Source organism: Cibotium barometz, chromosome 35 (assembly GCF_041138505.1).
Source record: "Cibotium barometz isolate CiBa-2024 chromosome 35, ASM4113850v1, whole genome shotgun sequence".
NCBI lineage: Eukaryota > Viridiplantae > Streptophyta > Polypodiopsida > Cyatheales > Cibotiaceae > Cibotium > Cibotium barometz.
The window spans coordinates 43,527,845-43,547,728 of record NC_141080.1 but is presented as its reverse complement, the minus strand read 5'-3'; the positions used below and the strand labels follow the sequence as shown (position 1 = coordinate 43,547,728).

Here is a 19,884-nt window from a genome sequence, read left to right as displayed (position 1 = left end):
GAGAAAATGCCTTATATACAATTGGCCCTTATTCACATTTGGGCGCCCAAAACTTACTTAACTAAGGCCTTGGGTGGCTAATATCTCATAATGTACAACTTGTATAGTGCCTTTATTAATGTCCTCAAATGGAGGAGCATATTTGTTAATCCAAAATGGGATTAACAGTATCTTCCTCAACGAAAAACTCAAAGGCTAAAGAAGAATAAAAGTACTCACAACGTCATCCACAAAAGCCTATGCGAGTTTCTCAAAGAACTCCAGCTACTCAACAAGTGTGGGTACCAAAAAGATTACTACAAGCACAAGGATACTACCAAGGTAATACCAACACTTGGATTCGCAAGCGCATTAAGAAGTGCCCCAAGCCTTATCAAAGAAAGAAGCCTCAAAGGCATCAACCATTAACTCCTAATGTTCATCAAAGATGGGTGCCTATACATGTGCTTCAAGAACAAGGATATTATGATGGCAATCCCATCATATGGTTGCTAAGATCAAACAAAGTGAAGAAAGCCTCACCACCCACTTCAATTCCAAAAACTTCACTAGTTTGACAAGAATGGAGATCCAAGCAACACCAAGAAAGTCACTCGAACCCTCTCGTGCATACATCACATACAAAAGAGCTTGCGTGTTCCATCAACACCAATGGAACCAACAAAAAGCTTTACCTACCCCCTCGACAACACTTGAGCCACAAATTCAAGAATCAATACTCACGTCTGCAATGGAGAGTTATGTGCACATCAAGGAAAAACTCACAATGCTCTTTTCACCCCTTTGGATCAGAAGCATGAGTGCAAAAGCTACGCGGCATATGAACCTATTTTCTCAAAAAGGAGAGTAGCCACAAGAACTTGTTGCTCACAAGGTTGTAACAAAAAAAAAAAAAACAAGACACAATCACAAAGGAGTCTCAAAAATGGCCTACCTAAAAATGGTAGAATATCATAAGAAACTCCAAACGATCTTCAATAGACAATACATTTTTGTTAAGCTTATAGCTTAATATTCTTTTAGCTAAGTTAATGTAGTAACTTCTCCATGAGTACATATACATACTCATGCACTGGAGGACATTTGCACCAGAGCCTCACCATTGAAAACTTTCCAAGTACATCTCTAGATGGGCGGGCGTGGTGGGCGAAAGCCTGGTCAATGGTACAACCTATCATCCGGAATTTTCCTTCAAATTATAAACCTCTCCAAACAAAAGTCTTCACAACACATTGACCTTTAATACTTAGTGAAGATATTTAAATTAGCCTTGCAAGTCGATGAAATTCTTTCATGCCTCACCAACAACTAGCTATTCCAACAAGTAGCATCTCAATAAGAGTCTGTTTGACTCAATTAATGTACTTCACGATTATCTGCTTCATAGAGTACTTAAATATACATAAAAGCATAAAAGGCACATAGAAAGAAGCATGCAAGAATCGATCCTGCTCAACAACATTCATCAATTTCCTACCACAAAAAAGGACATCATTGAGGGCTAAAATTATCAAGTGATGAATGTCGCTTCAATGAATCAAATGAGGAACTGAGAATCACAATCTCAATCTCATGATTTTGTCTACGTTCCTCTAGATCCTTCCTTCTCTTCTCCCCCATTATTAACATCTCTTAGTTTCCCAAACTAACACAAATAACATGTAGCTCTGCTTATGATTGCCAAAAACAAAGTGAGCAAAAAATATTCCTACAAAAAAATGCTCACAAAATATAAATATGCAATCACTCGTCGCAAAAACCCCACCCCGTTAAGAATTCCCGCTAATCTCTAACCTTTTCATTTACTAACAAGCATTTCTTATTCCTTCTAGAGAAATAAGGACCATTGAACATCACTCAACATCAAAAGCCATCAACAAAGCCATTTCTTATTCCTTGTAGAGGAACAAGGACCATTGAACATCACTCAACATCAAAAGCCATCAACAAAGCTTGTTGATTCTCCCCACACAAAGGTCTTCAACGCGATCACGAGGACGTGATTGGCATCAAGAAGGGGAGAATGTTAACCCATTCCTAGGGTTAACAAGAGCTACTGGCATTATCTTACATCAAGGAGTCACGGTAGATGCACTAAAAGGTCTTCAACACGATCACGAGGACGTGATCGGCATCAAGAAGGGGAGAATGTTAACCCATTCCTAGGGTTAACAAGAGCTACTGGCATTATCTTACATCAAGGAGTCACGGTAGATACACTAAAAGGTCATACATTCAAGATATGAAGCAATGGCATCCAAATCTATAATTTGGATGGGCGCCCATAATCGTGGGATGGAATACTTATGGCAATTTCCGCTTGAAGAGCATGTGGTAGGTAAGTTAGGATGAAGTTCCAAGTGATGTACTTCATGGATATATTATGAGAGTAGTCATTGTAATAGCATTAGGCCTCTTATGAGCCTAAAGTTTCAGGCTGGCCATAGTTTAAGTTTTTGAAATGAGTGGTGCTAGAGTGTCAAGTCACCTAGCCAATTTATCCCACATGAGCTATCATAGCCTTGTTGTACTTTCCTCATATAAAAGGAGAACATTTGAAGCATTGGAATACAAGCACAACATCTCAAGTCTTTCTATGAGTACAAGTTTCCATCTTGTAACCTAACTGAACTTGAGTCTAAACTTAATTAGCACACACTCATCACCATGAGTATTGTTCATTTTTATCCACCTTAGATTAGTGTTGTCATTAGTGTAAGATTAGATTAGGATTAAGATCTAATTAGAATTTCATCACGGTATCACAGCTTGGTTTAAGCTCCTCTTTAGCTTAGCTCTAGCCTCCTCTAATCTCTCTTTTACTTAATCCCATTATTACTCATCTAATTATCCACTAATATCAATCTTATCCACCTCTCCCTTCTTGTAGTCCAAAATTACAAGAGCTTGTTCTCCTCAACCAAGCTACCATTTCCCTTGAGATTTTAGGAGCAAGTTGTCTAGACCTAGGTGCATCCATAGCTCAAAGCAATTTGTCGATTTTGAACTGTGCAGCCCAAAATACGCGCTGCAGCATCGGCGACTAGTCTTTTGACGAATTCGCTTCACCTACTCCAAATTGATTCAAGCTCTCTTAGGTGAAGATTATGCATAGCCTAAGCTACCCACCACAGTTCAAATCTCGGCCCGAATCGACCACAAGTTAAGCCAAATATTGTAAAAAACCAACCGAAAGAAGGAACGTAAGTCCGTCGATTTTTCAGGTTGTTGAGTTGATTTTTCCTTGTGTTTCTTATCTTAAGGGCAAAGAGCTAAAGCAAAAATCCCCTTCAATGCTTGCTTCCTCGTGCTCAATTGAAGGCTCCAATTTTTAGCTCTCTTAATCATTGAGATTAAGCACTAATCACTATCATTAGTGCAATATTAGCAAAAATTGGGCCAACCAAAATTCAAAATTAGAAAATTAGAGTGATATTCCATTGTGGAAAACTCTCTATTGTATCAAAATCCATCTTAACCACTTGCATTGCTCAACTTAAGTGATTTTTTCACTGGATTGAGTTTATCTCTAGCATATATTTTGTAATCACTTGTAAAAGGGTTAGACACTACCTGAGCACTAAAATCAAGGCTCAAGGTAAGACCCCCTTCCACAATCATGGAGCATGTAGAAGTCTTCTCTCAAGATTTAATGATGATGGTTTTTTTACATGGCAAAGCAAGACCATGTACTTGCTTATGCGTAAGGGGCTTTGGCACCTTATTGAGGATGAAGAAGTGGAGGATGAGCCACTTCAAAACAACAAAGCATTGGGACTCATCGCTCAAAACCTTGATGATGATGTGATTAGTCACATTGCTAGCATCAAGGATGCCAAAGTTGGCATGGTAGGAACTTAACAAGATCGACACCGACTCAAAGAGCTCAAAGACCAACCTTCTCAAATAGACTTCTTGAACACCTTGTATTATGGCTTGAGACCATGTCAGCACACTTCCACCTTATCATCATCATCATCAAAAATACCAATTTATGCAAAGGATTCCACAATGCCCTTGATCTTCAAGGCGTAATCATTCACACACATATTTTTCTTCTCCACAGTATGAAGCTCATTCTTCAACTGAATCTTTCGTACCTTGGTGTTAGTTTCATACAACTTCACGAAGGTGTTCCATGCCTCCTTAGGTGACTTGGTATCATGTATATGCCCAATCATGGTATCCTATATACTAATAGAAAGCCAATACATGACTTTCCTTGCTCCTTGATTCCAATCCTTGATTTCTTTGACATCTACAATAGTTGGATTAATCTCCGGTATCTCTGGCGCCTCCTCATGTTCACTTTCAATGTAGTCCTAGTACCCTTTTCCTTCTCTCTCTCTCTCTCTCTCTCTCTCTCTCTCTCTCTCTCTCTCTCTCTCTCTCTCATGTAACGTCCTAGAAATGCAATTGAGTATATTCAGAGCAAGCATAGGAAAAACCTTACCTTATTAAGGTTCAAAGTTCTTGTTGTGTAGTCTGTCAGCTCCTTGCTGTGAAATAGCCACATAGCAAATCAAGAGGCCTGTCTCAATATAGATCATTGAGAAGCATCAGAAAGTGTCTGACTATGTTTTCAAGTTAAATGTTTCTTTTGCGAACTTTATATTATCAGGGATCTCTTTGCCTACCTTCAAGTGATCCTCACATCCTACATGCAATACCAAAGTGGCCCACATGTCCTCGTAGGATACTCGAAGAGAAGAGGAGGGGAAGTAATGCTTTCCTTTCAAGACCACGCTCTAATGATGGTTGTTTCCATGTTCACTCTAACTAACTTATGGGGTTCATCCTACAGTGTGTCCACCACCACTACCTGCAAAGTGGCCAATATTTGGAAGGATGGTACACTCGAAGGGGTGTGTGTATATGTGCTGAGTAGTTGGTGTGTGCGTGTAGCTGTTATGTCTCACCCTAACCCTCCATGAAACACATCCAACAAGAGATTACCTAGTGAACGACAACTATCGTGAGGATCTTTCCAATGGTAGCTCGTAACCCTTGAGGTCTCCAAACTCTACAACTCATTGAGAAGCAATTCCACCGCACCTCCCTCGCGAGCGTTGTCACACCGCCACGTGCACTAGGTGTACTCGTCCCTCCTCTCACCTCACATCACTCACACACACTCACTAGCATGCATTAGAGAGAGAGAGAGACATTAGCAAGAGAAAGACTCAATTGCACGATGGGAGAGAGTCTATTGTATTATGAGAGAAATTCACTTATATATATGACCATAAGTGTTCACACTTAAACTGTGGCCGATCAGGCACTTTAGGATTATAAGAGGCCTAATGCTATTACAATGACTATTCTCATAATATATCCCTCATAAGTGTTCACACTTAAACTGTGGCGCCGACCGGGCACTTTAGGATTATAAGAGGCCTAATGCTATTACAATGACTATTTTCATAATATATCCCTCACACTAGCACCAGTCCAAATTGTAGATTTGGACACCACTGCTTCATATCTTGAATGTATGACCCTTTGGTGTATCTACCTTAACTCCTTGATGTAAGATAATGATGGTAGCTCTTGTTAACCCTAGGAATGGCTTAACATTCTTCCCTTCATGTGATGGTGGCGATCGTGTCCTCATGATTGCGTTGAAGACCTTTGTGTGAGGAGAATGGATAAGCTTTGTCAATGGCTTTGATGTTGAGTGACGTTCAATGGTCTTTGTTCCTCGGGAAGGAATGATAAGGTCTAGTTAGTGAATGAAAAGATTAGTGGTTTATTGGGAACTCCTAACGGGGTGGGGGTGGGGTTTTTTTACGAGTGATTGTATTTTTTATATTTTTGTGAGCTTTTATTTATTGCTCACTTTGCTTTTGGCAATCATAAGCAAGGTCTAGTTAGTGAATGAAAAGATTAGTGGTTTATTGGGAACTCCTAACGGGGTGGGGGTGGGGTTTTTTTACGAGTGATTGTATTTTTTATATTTTTGTGAGCTTTTATTTATTGCTCACTTTGCTTTTGGCAATCATAAGCAAGGTTACATGTGATTTGTGTTAGTGGGGATGCTAAGAGATGTTAATAATGGGAGAGAAGAGAGGGAAGGATCTGGAGGAATGTAGACATAATCATCCAAACGAGATGGTGATTCTCAGTTTCTCATTTGATTCATTGAAGCGACATTGATCATTTGAAGAAATTGGCCTTCGATGATGTCCCTTTGTGTGGCAGGATTCTTGTCAAATGTTGTTGAGTAGGACCTTTTCCTACATGCTTCTTCCCATGTTCTTTTTTTGTTTTTATGTATATTTAAGTGCTCTTATGATGCAAATATACACGAAGTACAAGAATTTAGTAATATAGACTCTTGATGAACGGCTCTGTGTGTTGAAGTAGCCACTTGTTGGCGAGAATTGAAAGAATTATGTCGACCTGTGAGGCTAATATAGATATCTTCACTAAGGATTGAAGATCATTGATTTTTGAAGATGGTAGCATCATTTGGAGAGGTTTGTAATTTGAAGAAAAATCCAGGCGATGGGTTATACCATTGACTAGGCTTTTGCCCGCCATGGCCCCCCCATCGAGAGATGTACCTGGAAGTTGTTGATGGTGAGGCTTTGGTGTAAATGTTCTCTAGTGTATGAGTATGGATATGTACTCATGGAGAAACTGCTACATTATCATAGCCAAAAGAATAGTAAGCTATAAGCTTAACAAAATATAATGGCTATTGAATATCCTTGGGAGTTGCTTGTGATTTTTATCACTTCTAGGTAGACCATATGTGTGAATCCCTTGTGTTTGTGTGTTTTTTTTTTACTACCACCTTGTGAGCAAAAGGTTCTTGTGGCTACTCTCCTTTTTAAGAAAATAATTTCTTATGTCTGCCGCGTAGCTTTTGCACTTGTGCTTCACATCCAAAGGGGTGAAAAGAGCATTGTGAGTTTATCTTTGATGCGCTCATAAGTCTCCATTTGCAGACATGGAAATTGATTCTTGAATTTTTGGCTCAAATGTTGTCGAGGTGGTAGGCAAGACTACTAGTTGGTTACCATTGGGGTTGCTTTAACACACAAGCTCTCGTGTAGGTGATGAATGCACAAGAGTAGTTGAGTAAATTGCTTGGTGTTACTTGGGCCTCCATTCTTGTCAAACTTTAGGTGAAGCTATTGGGGTTAAAGTCGATAGCAAGGCTATCTTCACTTTGTTTGATTTTGGTAACCATATGATGGATTCGATGATGAGGCTTTTGAGCATATTGCCATCTCCTTTGGTGATGTTTGTTGATAAAGAGGCATTGGCTATGGGGATTTTCCTTTGAGTTCCTTGTTAAAGATAGATGGCTGCACATGGAAAACTTTTTGAGGAATAGGTGATTGAGAGGTTTTGGCATCGAACTTTGTTGGTGAGGATGGGGTTGAAGGAGTAGATGCTTTATCAGAGTTGGTTGTGTATTGACGTAGATGGTAGGTCATTGTGTAGAGGGGTTTTCTTGGAGAGGCTTGTAAATTTTTACGTTCAATATCATAGAAATCCATTAGGGTTGGATCCTCTTCCTTGCAGTATGGTATTGTCAACTTTGTGCCGTTGACCATCATGATAATCCTATTGCTGGGCAAAGCATAGTGGTGCTTGGATAGCAATAGTCCATTTACGCCCCAATATCAAATCTTCTTCCAATACATACTTAACCACAAAAAATTTACAAGTAAGGGGGTTAGTTTCAATATACATTGTATGTTCAAAGTACCCCAAACATGGTATGTTCAAGTCTTATGTAAAGGGAATTCTTTCAGGATGAGCCGTGAGTGTTAGTTGACCTAACAAATCCCATAACTCGAGGGTCATGAGATTGTGTTCTTGTGTTGGTATTGTGCTTGAGCCGTGGTGATTTTATTGGAAAGTTCCAATCCAACTAGAATCCGAGGGATCTTTTCAGCAAGATATGTTGGAAGTTCCAGCTCCTCCAAGGTCTCGTCCTCCCGTAATAGTAATTGTACAATGCCTGCAGGAGTGTTCAAGGTGATTATTTGCATGGATTCATCAATTGAATATAACGAGTCACATATACTCAAGGGAATCTGTGGTAACATAGAATGTAAATTTCACTCCATTAATTGTTTGAGTAGCATAGCTAAAGTGACCGAGAACCTCAATGTTTTGTCCATTGGCTCCTCTTGCAAGACCATTATTTATAGGGATGCGTTTAGGTTGTCCCAATGACACCCAAGTGTCTATTGTCATGATGTTCTGACTAGCTCGAGGGCTAATCAATGCGCATTTGCGCTTAACATCATTGCCTTTAGGGAAATCTAACCATACCATGATAGAATCTTCAAGAGGAACCATGGATTTTTTAGTTTGTGTTTTAGCTTCAGATCCCATTTCTGTTTCATATTCCCATTCACTTTTGTCTTCTTTTTAGCTCTAAACTTTGTCAAGAGTACCCAATGTGTACAGTGGCACACTCAGTCCTCTGACAATTCTAAATAAAGTCTATTTGGAAACTTGTGAATCCTTGTAGTCTTGTTCTATGGAGCTCTTTATGTCTTGGTATAACTCATGTTGAGCCCTTAAAGGTGCAATGCTAACGCTATACTGGCTTCACCACATGAGAGAAGAACATTCCTCCAAATGAGGTTTTCAAAGACTGCTTTAATTTCGCAAGGCATTCATCGAATTCCTCATGTGCTTTCTCAACCGCATAATTCATGCAATCTCTCTCTAATGACTCTTATATAGAAAGTATGTCTTCCTCTTGAAAGGGGAAGCGATACTCCTATGGGTTTTGTATTTTGGTTGCTTTTTTAGGATTGGCATTATGAGGTTCAATTACAACCGGTGATCCTATAAGACACTCAACCATGCTAAGCATGCTCTCCTGAGCTTGCTTTTTATGTTCCGCATGTCATGTGATCATGATTTTCAATTTGGGGTGGATGCGTGGATTCTAGTTTCTAGATTGGTCTAGGAAGTGCATTGAGTGAAGAGTCAAAACTTGTTTCATCCTCACTTAGCGATGCACTAAAACTTGTTTCATATTCTAACTTTCTTTGGATATTCAGGTTTTCTTTATGTTTACCCATGCAACGAGATCGAATTCTCTTTTGGGCTTTTGTATCCTGTGTCGCACATATGTGTTTTGTGGTTGTGTGGTGGTCTTTGAGGTGGATGCTTCTGCATCATGTGTAGCTTTTGGCTCTTTGGAGTTTATATCTCCTTTTGGGTTTATGTCCTTCACAGGCTCCTTTTCTCTGTCCTCTTTTTCAACCTTGGTTTCGATAGTTTGTTGTCTTTTGTTTTTCTTAGGTTTAGAAGGTTTTGTTTTCTCTTTTGGTTTCTACTTTAAGGCATGCTCTTCTACCCATTTTTAAGTGTTATCTTTTGTATTCTTTTTTACTGTCTCTCGTGCCTTGTCTTGTAAGCATGTAAGCACATTCAAGGGTACTGTAGACAATTGCCTGTTTTGTATACTTAAGATGTTTAGAGTTGTATTTTGTGAGACAAGTTGCATTGAAGCAACTCGTCTTGGGCAATCTTGGAACATGTGGTCAATGCCACATTGTTTACACATGGGTTGCAAAGTGATAGTCACTATAGGCATGGAAGTATTCCAAACTGTGCAATCTGTCACTTTGTCAGGTCCACGCCAATAGAAACAATGAAGTGTTTGCTTAACTTCTTCATGAGCAGTTTCTACCCTTTCGATTGCAATGTAGAAAAATAGGTGCCTTGTATGCACAATGGGATTGGGATAGTCATAGTGATTGCACTTAACACAAGGCATTTCTCTCCTCACTTGCAGAGGCATTAGGATGTTTGGCTTTGAAGGTTTTCATCCTCTCTTAGAGATGTCGATTGAAAGCTTTTAAGCAAGGCTATATAGAATTCAGGGAATGACGATTTCAAGATTGATCATTCTTTTGCCATTGCTTCACTTGGTTTAGATGAGGGACATCTTGTAGCATGATCATATTCCATCATGTTGTCATCTAACCATATTGCTTATTTACAACATTGATCAAATGTTTCTGGATTGGATACAATGATCAAGTTGTGTAAGCTATTTTTCTTTAAGCCCATCATGAAACATCTCTTCAATTGAGAGAATCGTTTAATTTTTCCCATGACTCACATCGTGAGTCCAAGAGTTTTATCGGAACGATAAAGTCTCTAATGGTTTCATTTGATTTATGCTCAATTGAATAGAGTTCTTGCGTTGCACTCCATTGATCACCTTGTGTTGAAAGCCATGGATAAAGGCTAACTTCAAGGTTCTGAAGTTTGTCTTGATTATCGGTATCAATGTGATGAACCATTGACTAGCTTTTCCCTTTAAGCATAGGTTCAACGCATGTACCTTGGTGGGGCAGTTTGGATTTCCAAAGGTTTCACATCTCTGTTCAAACATTTGAATGAATTGAATAGGCTTAGTTGTTCTGTCGTATTTGCCCATAATTTTAGAGATTTGTACAATCGTATTTTTGTATGAGTCACTGAGGCTCACTGAGGCTGTACGTGAGTGCTCTTGTTGGTAGGGATTCACTGAGTCCTTGGGTAACCCCCCTTCCTAAACTAGTCATTATGTCCAAGGTGTGGGCACCCAGGGTTTGAAAAGGGTTGGTACCTATAGGATTTGTGGGAATGTTAGGTAAGGGACCAAAGCCTGGTGGGATTGAAGTGGCAGGGGGTGTAAAACCTGATGACACCCTTGTTGTAGGCATGGCAAATGGGATTCCGAGGTGCATTTGCAGCATGGATTTCAATGGCTCGAAGCTGTCAGCCACCATTGGGTTCAGTGAGAGTGTCGGCCCACGTAGTCCCTCTATCGTTGCCATGTCTGATTGCCTAATTGCTCCTTAATGGGCTTGCACACATGTGTTTTTTTTTACTTTTTATATTTTCTCATAGCCCATTATAGCCTCAAGAGGCCTGGCATACTCTTCGTTGGGTCAAATGAGTGTCTCTTTGCCCTAATTAGCTTAGACGCTACTCCCGTGAATGACCTTAGGGATATTTTTTCAAAAAACATGCATGAGAGTGTCAGCCCATGTAGTCTCTCTATCGTTGCCATGTCTGATTGCCTAATTGCTCCTTAATGAGCAAGCACAATATGTTTTTTTTTTACTTTTTAAATTTTCTCACAGCCCGTTACAGCCTCAAGAGACCTGGCGTACTCTTCGTTGGGTCAAACGAGTGTCTATTTGCCCTAATTAGCTTAGACGGTACTCTCGTGAACGACCTTAGGGATATTTTTTCAAAAAAAGTGCATGCTAGTAACTTCCCAGATGGAAGAGGAGGTCCTAAAACCTATTTTCCATCGTCTCAAGATGGAAAAAAATTTAGGAAATTTTTTCCCTGTTTTGCAACATGTTTTTGAGGGTGTTCCAAAAGGAATTTGGGAAAACTCTGTACAGAGAGTTATAGTATTTTTGGAGTATAATTTTTTCTCTCTAAGTTGTTCGTGATTTTATCGTTTAGACTCTCAAAAAGTAGTTCGAATATGGTTCGAAGTCGTTTTTGCGCTGTTTTTTATGATTTTAGTGCTTTTCGGGGTGTTTTTTACTTCGATTTTTAGGTCGAATTTTGAGGTTGCAAGTCGGAGGGCAAAACGATTGATTTTGACTTCGGATGGCCAAGACCAAATTTGAAGATCTCAATGTCGGCTTTACGATGAGCACTAGAGTGCCTTGGTGGTTTAGGAGATATGAGCCTCTAAACAGGGGTGTCTTCCAAAGGACCCTCTTTTTTTTGCCGACGGATCCCCTTTCACGTCGTGAACTAGCAGGGTGCAGTTCACGGCGTGAAGCGGACTTCAGAGATTTTATCAAATTTGATTATTTTATTTTTCTCGCGTGAGGTCTTAAGGCGTGAGACCCTTAAGCCATGAGACGCTTAGGCCATGAGACGCTTAGGCCGTGAGATGCTTAGGTCGTGAGACCCTTAGGCCATGAACCGCTTAGGCCGTGAACCTTGAGACACGTGTCTCACGCGGGTTTTTTTGGGTGTGGACTCCTAGGACATGAACCCTTAAGGTGTGAGAGTGCAGAAATGGTTCACGGCATGAGCCACGTAGCTCACGCAAAAAAAAAAAATGGGTGCAGACCCTTAGGTTAGGGCGTGAGTACAAAAAATGGTTCACGGCATGAGCCACATGACTCGCGTGATTTTTAGTTTTATTTTTTGGGCACAGACCCCTAGGGCGTGAACCCTTAGGGTGTGAGTGCAAAAAATGGTTCATGCGTGAACCATTTTTGAAATTTTTTTGAGTCTAGTGGGAAATTCAAATTTCCTTATTTGGGGAGGGGTATATTTTTTGAATTTTAAATTAAGGAGATATGGGCATTTTTCCAAAAAGGTAAGTGGGAATCAAAAAAGTCAACCTTTTTATGACACCCCCTTACACCCTTCATAAATGATCCCCAAAATGGACAATTTGACAACTCATGGGCATCTACTCATTGAATGCTCATTAGCCTTAATGATTTATGTAAAAAAGTGATTGAAAATTAATTAAATATTAATCCTTTCACTAATCTTTTCCTCTTTTACACTAATCAAGGACTCTAATTAACCACTAATCCCTAATTAATTCACACAATTGATCACATCATTGGATAGAGCAAGGGAATTCTAAACTATGTGCATCAACAAATGTGTAAATTAATCTAAAATAGGAGATTATTTAGACTCTTAATTTTGGTCTCTTCTCTTAAGGTAAAATTAAGCAAAAGAGAGTCAAATTTCTCCAATTGATGTAATTAGGTGTTTTGAAGCATGTAGATGCTCTCAAAACACTCAAAAGCACTAATTTAGACTACATACATGATCAATTTAGACCCTAAATAACATATTTTCTAAATTTTTTGTATCTTGAACAAGATTAATCACCCTTAATGATAAAAACCAATCCGTTAAGAGAAATTAGTTGAATTCAAAGATTTTTTTATGGTTTTGAAAATTTTTTTAAAGGATTAAGCTACTCCTAATGCTTGCTAACACTCTAATGCAACCAATTTCAACAAAAAACACACAAATTAAGTTAAAATTAATTATTTTTGTTCTATGTTTAACACTAAAGAGAGGTATCATTCACTAAAACTAAAGAGAGCTATCATTCACTAAAACTTACATTCTAATGCATTGTTTAATGCAACGAAGCCTAATACACTCTATGTGCAAGCCCTAAGAACATTAAAAACAACATTATCAACAACATCATTCACTAAAACTAAAGAGAGCTATCATTCACTAAAACTTACATTCTAATGCATTGTTTAATGCAACGAAGCCTAATACACTCTATGTGCAAGCCCTAAGAACATTAAAAACAACATTATCAACAACAAAAACAATAAATTAAGCAAAAAGGCATTCTTTATAAACCAAAAAAGATAGCTATTTCTCACAAAATCACACACAAATGTCCATCAAATCCACATATTTTTCACGGGGAAGCATTAATCAAGATAATGGGCAATGGGTAATACCTTAAATAGAGAAAAAATGATGGAAAAAGCCAAGGGATGGCTCCCCTGGTAGCGGTCCCAAAAATGTTATGGCTCACCCTAACCCTCCTTGAAACACATCCAACAAGAGATTACCTAGTGAAGCGTAACTGTCGTGAGGATCTTTCCAATGGCTGAGCTTGTAACCCTCGAGGTCCCCAAGCTCTATAACTCCTTGAGAAGCAATTCCACCGCACCTCATGCGGCGTTGTTGCACAGCCGCGTTGCACTACATGTACTCGTCCCTCCTCTCACCTCACATCACTCACACACACTCACTAGCATGCATTAGAGAGATAGATTAGCAAGAGGATTAGCAAGATCAAGACTTAATTGCACAATGGGAGAGTCTGTTGTATTATGAGAGAAATTCACTTATATACATGGCCATAAGTGTTCACACTCACTTAAACTGTGGCTGGCCGGGCACTTTAGATTCATGAGAGACCTAATGATATTGCAATGACTACTCTCATAATATATCCCTGATGTCACATGCTCTTGAAGCAGGAATTTCCATAAATACTCTGTCACACCATTACGGGCGCCCATCCAAATTGTAGATTTGGACACCATTGCTTCATCTCTTGAATGTATGACCCTTTGGTGTATCTACCTTGACTCCTTGATGTAAGATAATGATGGTAGCTCTTGTTAACCCGAGTGAAATTCTCGTGTATGAATAAGAATAGATTAAGACCTCATCAAACAAAAATGTGACCTACATGTATAGCAAAGACCATGATTCCAACTGACCTTCATGGCATGTGTGCAATCTGGTGCTCGAACTATAACATTAGGATTCCTCAAGCAATAAGGTGATGATTTAGAGAGAAACCCACCTATCTTTTGGGCACAAAAAACATAGGGTAACCAATGTAGAATGCAATCAAATTAGCCATAATAGGAGCAAAACGATTGTGAAGAAGTTGGCTTCTTCGATTTTCAACAAAAGGAGGCAAATCTACAATTCAAATCGTATTTCCTTTTTTTAATAAATGAAACCTTAATTGCTAAGGCTCAAAGCATAAAGATGTCTTTTTTAATGAAACCTTAATTGCTAAGGTTCATAGCATTAAAATTTCTTTCACATATCCTTGGCTAAGTGGTGCATGGATCATATGCAAAAGTCGTTTAGGTTTTCTTTTTCACACCATCTCTTCATAAGATTTATGTGACACATGTAGAACTCACTTTGGGAGTTTTTTGCATTGTTGTTGATGCATTAGAATCTCACATTGGAAGCTACTATCATTGGCCTGGATAAGTGTAAGAGAAATAATTAATGCTATCAAAACACTTATATGTATTTGATTGCTGATTGTCTATTTAGGCTAAAAATTGCAGGTGAAAACAGGTTCTCTATGAGCTACTATTTATTTTAGACATCTTTAACAAATAAGCATGTTCTTGATTATGGGAAAAGGAGGCAGTAAACAATGTTGTCATTAACATAGACGACACAATGGTTTGATAGAAAGGGTTGCAGATATGTTATGATGTTGATGCCTCATGATAAATATTGTTTTGGCTTCTTGGTTTCTACAAGCAGTGTTGGAATCGATGTCCTTAAGGGGGCCATGCTCTTCTATATGCATGAGAGCTCTCTATGTATGAGAGATCTCATGCTCTTTTACGTGAGAGCATTCATTTTCATGAGAGCTCTCATTGCATAGAGTGTAAGAGGTCTCATACATGAGACCTTATAAAGGTACTTGATGCCTTCTTGTTAATGAGATCTTGTAGAGGCATCTTGTACTCTCACTGTCTTCTTGTTAATGAGATCTTGTAGACATATCTTGTAGAGGTATACAATGTCTTCTTGTAGAGTTACTTCTTGTTAATGAGATCTTGTAGAGGTACTCGCTACCTTCTTGTATAGTTACTTCTTGTCAATGAGATCTTGTAGAGGTAATTCTTGTTAATGAGATCTTGTAGAGGTACTTATTATCTTCTTGTGGAGGTACTTCTTGTAGAGGTACTTCTTGTTAATGAGATATGGTAGAGGTACTCTCAGTGTCTTCTTATAGAGATACTCATAGAGGTAATGAGATATTGTAGAGGTACTCATTGTTTTTTTGTTAATGAGATATTGTAGAGGTACTCACTATCTTCTTGTTAATGAGATATTGTAGAGGTACTCATTGTCTTCTTGTAGAGGTACTACTTGTTAATGAGATCTTGTAGAGGTTCTTACTATCTTCTTGTAGAGGTACTTCTTATAGAGGTACGTCTCTTGTAGAGGTACTTCTTGGTTAATGAGATAATGTAGAGGTATTCACTGTCTTCTTGGTAAGAATGATGAACATGCTAAATTATCATGTTTATTTAATTATAATCTACTTATATTAAAATAGTATTGTGAATATTAAGTGACTTCTACAAAATAATGTTTTTAAAAGGGTATTTTTTAGATCATCATTGATAAAACTTATCAATATTTTGAAGGTTCTTTTTATTTTTTTTTGGGATAAACTCATAAGTCACGCAAATCAAAATTATCAACAACAAAAATGTGATAGCATAGGTGACTCATGTAACATCACTTGGAAAAAATGAAGTTACCAATCATTAAGTTGATTGGGTATACATGACATTGATGGTGATATGATGCACATGGGATGCTACACATCGTGCAACTCCAAATAATCAAAGTATAAACATAATGCTAGTATTGTACTTAGTACTCATACCATTAAATGCAATGAATATAATTTGTTGTAGAAATTTCCTCCAACATGTAAGGCTTTGGAATGGCAGTTTAAAATTCACATGAACTTAATGTTATATTGCTTGTATCACTTAAAGTATATATTAATATGACATATGAATATTTAAATTCACTTTGGGTTTCCTTGCAAGCCAATCTCCTGATCAACAACTTTAAGTCCATCCATGTAGGGCAAATCAACACAACAAGCCGTCTTCTTCTTGGTACTATCAATATGTTGTAAGTATTCTAGGCCATTGTTCTTGGAATAATAGGCATATAAAGAGAGTTGCAAAATCCCAAAGATTGAACCGATTGAGTTAGAGGCCTGCACAAGTTGCAAAAGTTATATTTTAAGCTAGTTAATCTTAGATTGCAGAACTTTATAGAAAAGAAGGTACTATTTATTATTTTACTAAATGCTCAAGATTATCTTTACTTACATTTTGATTATTAATAAGTGCTTAGTGAGCTTATTTCAGTACATGCATTAGCTCATCTATTCATGAAAGTAAACCAAATTTGTGAATTGTATTATCTCATTACACATTAACATCTAGATTTTGACTTTCATTTTGAAAGTAACCTATAAAGCTTTACATTTATTTAATGAAGTAACTCAAAACAAAGCAAAATTCTTCTCTAGCAAGCATGTCAATGATTTTTATGACCTTTTTAGATTAATAGATTTTGATCCAAGTTTTAAGTATATTACCATAAGAAAAGGATCCTTGATAACCAAAGCATATGCTAGCCAAACTCCTGCTGAAAGGGCGAGAAAGAAGGATAGCCAAAATGGCATGTACTCCACACTTTTTGTTTTGATGACAACTCTCTATCAACAATAATCACAATAAACATAAGGTAAGAGAACACAAATTGCTTGTTCAACTTAATCATTGCTCATGATGACAAATTGCATGTAATGACTGAAGTTTATGCATAATAGATATTGCTTGAGATTTTCACTCACTAGATATTTCTTGAATGTGGTTGTCTCTTGGAAAAATAAAAGAGGTGCTTTTTAGAAAGAAAGAAAAAAAATCAAATAAAACTTTGTTATCAATTTTGTTGAGCTCATAATTGAGAGAAATTGAGAATATATCTTTTGTTTATCATAATTGAGAGATTTTAAAATTTAGAACTACATTTCACGAAGTCCAAAAAAGTGGATATCGTTTATGGGGGTCTATGAGTTCAATTGCAAAAAAAAAATGAATCAATTTTAGGTCAATTCATCACTTGTTGTAGGTGTTTTTTTCTCATCAAAGCTAAAAAAGAGGCATGTTAAATGCAAGTTTAGAGAATAATTAATATATGATGTTTTACCTTCCCATTAAAATCAAAGCTAAAAAAGAGGCATGTTAAATGCAGGTTTAGAGAATAATTATATGATGGTTTTACCTTCCCATTAAAATCAAATAGGAGGCATGCATGCACACATAAGGATAAGGTTGGTGCATAGGATAATTATATGGTGTTTTACCTTCCCATTAAAATCAAACAAGAGGCATGCATCCCTACACACATAAGAATAATGTTAGTGCATAAGCACATATCATTTCATTGCTACATGAAGAGGCCTACAATGTAATGCCGAAATGGTGTATATGCCTCGTCATTGTTACATGAAGAGGTGTACAATGTAATGCCGAAATTGTGTGTAAGAGAATATCCATGGCTATATACAAATGGAAAATAGTGTTTGTTGTAGCTTCTAGTTAGGGATTCAAGATAAGGTTTTAGGTTATGTCTTGTCACAATAAATTGATTTGTAATTTTTAAGTTTATGATGCTATTGAGGGCATGTGAGAGATGGCTAGGTGTAAATGGCAATCGAACTTAACTATAACTTCTAGATTTGTAAGAGGGTATGCAAGGATCTTAAGGTGTTGTCACAATCGCGCGTTAGTGCAGTGGGGTAAGGGAGAAGTTTGAGAGTCCCTAGGTGATGGGTTCACAAATCTCCCCCTGTGCAAGCGATGCATATTTGTAATCAGAGGAGTAAACTGCGAATTTGTAACAACAGAACTCGCACGCGCCCCTATCTCTCCCACACACACATACACATGCACATGCACATGCACATGCATACACACACACACGTACACATGCACATGCATACACACACATACACATGCACATGCATATGCATACACACACACGTACGTGCGTGTGTTGTTAGACAAAAGTCTACATTTTCAGTGTTAAAATTATTAAGTAAAAGAGGGAGAAGCTTACCATGACGCTAAGAGGCGACGCGTACATGCAAGCCGAGTTAGCAGCGCACAATATGCCCACCACGACGATACGCACGTTGCCATGGGCGAACCTGAGCGTCGAAAACGAAACTGTGCCAAAAAACACGCCAACCACCAACAGCAGCCGTGTAACGGTCACCTGCATAATTAATCACATCAAAACTATCTCAAAAACTAGCTTAATTACTGCATCATTATCAGAACCCTAGCTCTAAACCCAAACACTTATGGATGTGGAACTCGCTTAATTATTGCAATCATCATTATCATAACCCTAGCTCTAAACCCAAACACTTATGGATGTGGAACTCTCATTAGTCCAGCTAATTAATGGAGATTAGACAATTAGTTGTGGGGATTAGGCCCTTGATTCATTACCCTTTGAGGTTTGGAGGCAAATATGAGGTAGATAAATGTGTAGAAAATTCCGAAGAAGACCCCCACCGCACTGATTGAGACAAGGAGGGTCTCGTTGGGCTTGAGAAGGCCATAGTATAGCCATAGAGAGTTGCTCAGAAGTGTTGTTAAGTAAGGGACCGCTGAGAACGACTGAGTTGATTTCATCTTCATAATCCTCCAGAAGGTTGGCCTGCCCATTGGATTAATCCCAAACTACATTAATTAAACAAGCATTGAATATATACTCACATTCACGCTGCCCCACAATACCTTAGCATAAATTAATCAATGCAACTATTATATCAATAAAAGGCTGCCTTAATGCCTTAGCATGCATAAATCAATGCCAATTAAGGCTGCCATAAATGCAATTGAAGGCTTTCATAGTGTCTTATTGTAAATCAATCAATGCTAATTAAGGCTATCGTAATGCAGGTTCATTTTAAGAGAGGTTTAATGTGGATACTAATTTAAGTTACGTAGACTTTGAAACGCTCATGATTCTGTTATGATTGAGCTAATCAAGGGGTTATGAAGCCAACTTACAGGGGAGAAGCAAACACCAATACTGTGAGCACGTTTCCAACAATGCCCAGGACTAGGCCGAGGATTTCCATGGCGATGAGGCTCTGGTAACTGTCAACAGGTTTCGTAGGTTAAGATGCCGATTAGGTTTAATATGGCAATTAAGCTTTTAAGTGGAAGTGCCCTGTCAACAACCCCTCCTTGGGGGACAAGCAAGGTGTAAGTCTCTCTCTCTCTCTCTCTCTCTCTCTCTCTCTCTCTCTCTCTCTCTCTCTCTCTCACACACACACACACACACGCGCGCGCACACACGGTTCCACCCAATAATTGCTCCTCTCATTCTTCTAGCCACACGTATATGCATGCTGCAAGCCATGAAGAGCAGAGCAAAGCAAGCAAGATGGGAAGATATGCATGTTGTTGCAAGCCCACACTAGAGCAAAGGAATATAGCTACCCAATTGGGGAAGGGAGCGCGGAGCTGAAACGGTGACAAATGGGTGCAAAAG

General features: G+C 38.3%; 1 protein-coding gene across 1 annotated transcript; it reads right to left on the bottom strand.

The window, feature by feature from the left end:
- Positions 1-16,321: 16,321 nt before the first annotated feature.
- LOC147618475 (bidirectional sugar transporter SWEET16-like) lies at positions 16,322-19,468 on the bottom strand. The gene is made up of 5 exons (XM_086775254.1): positions 19,398-19,468; positions 18,831-19,041; positions 18,433-18,591; positions 16,907-17,026; positions 16,322-16,519 (listed from the first exon to the last, which is right to left on the bottom strand). Exons 1-5 carry the CDS (start codon positions 19,466-19,468, stop codon positions 16,322-16,324), a joined length of 759 nt encoding a protein of 252 aa, XP_086631380.1.
- Between the last annotated feature and the right edge of the window lie 416 nt (positions 19,469-19,884).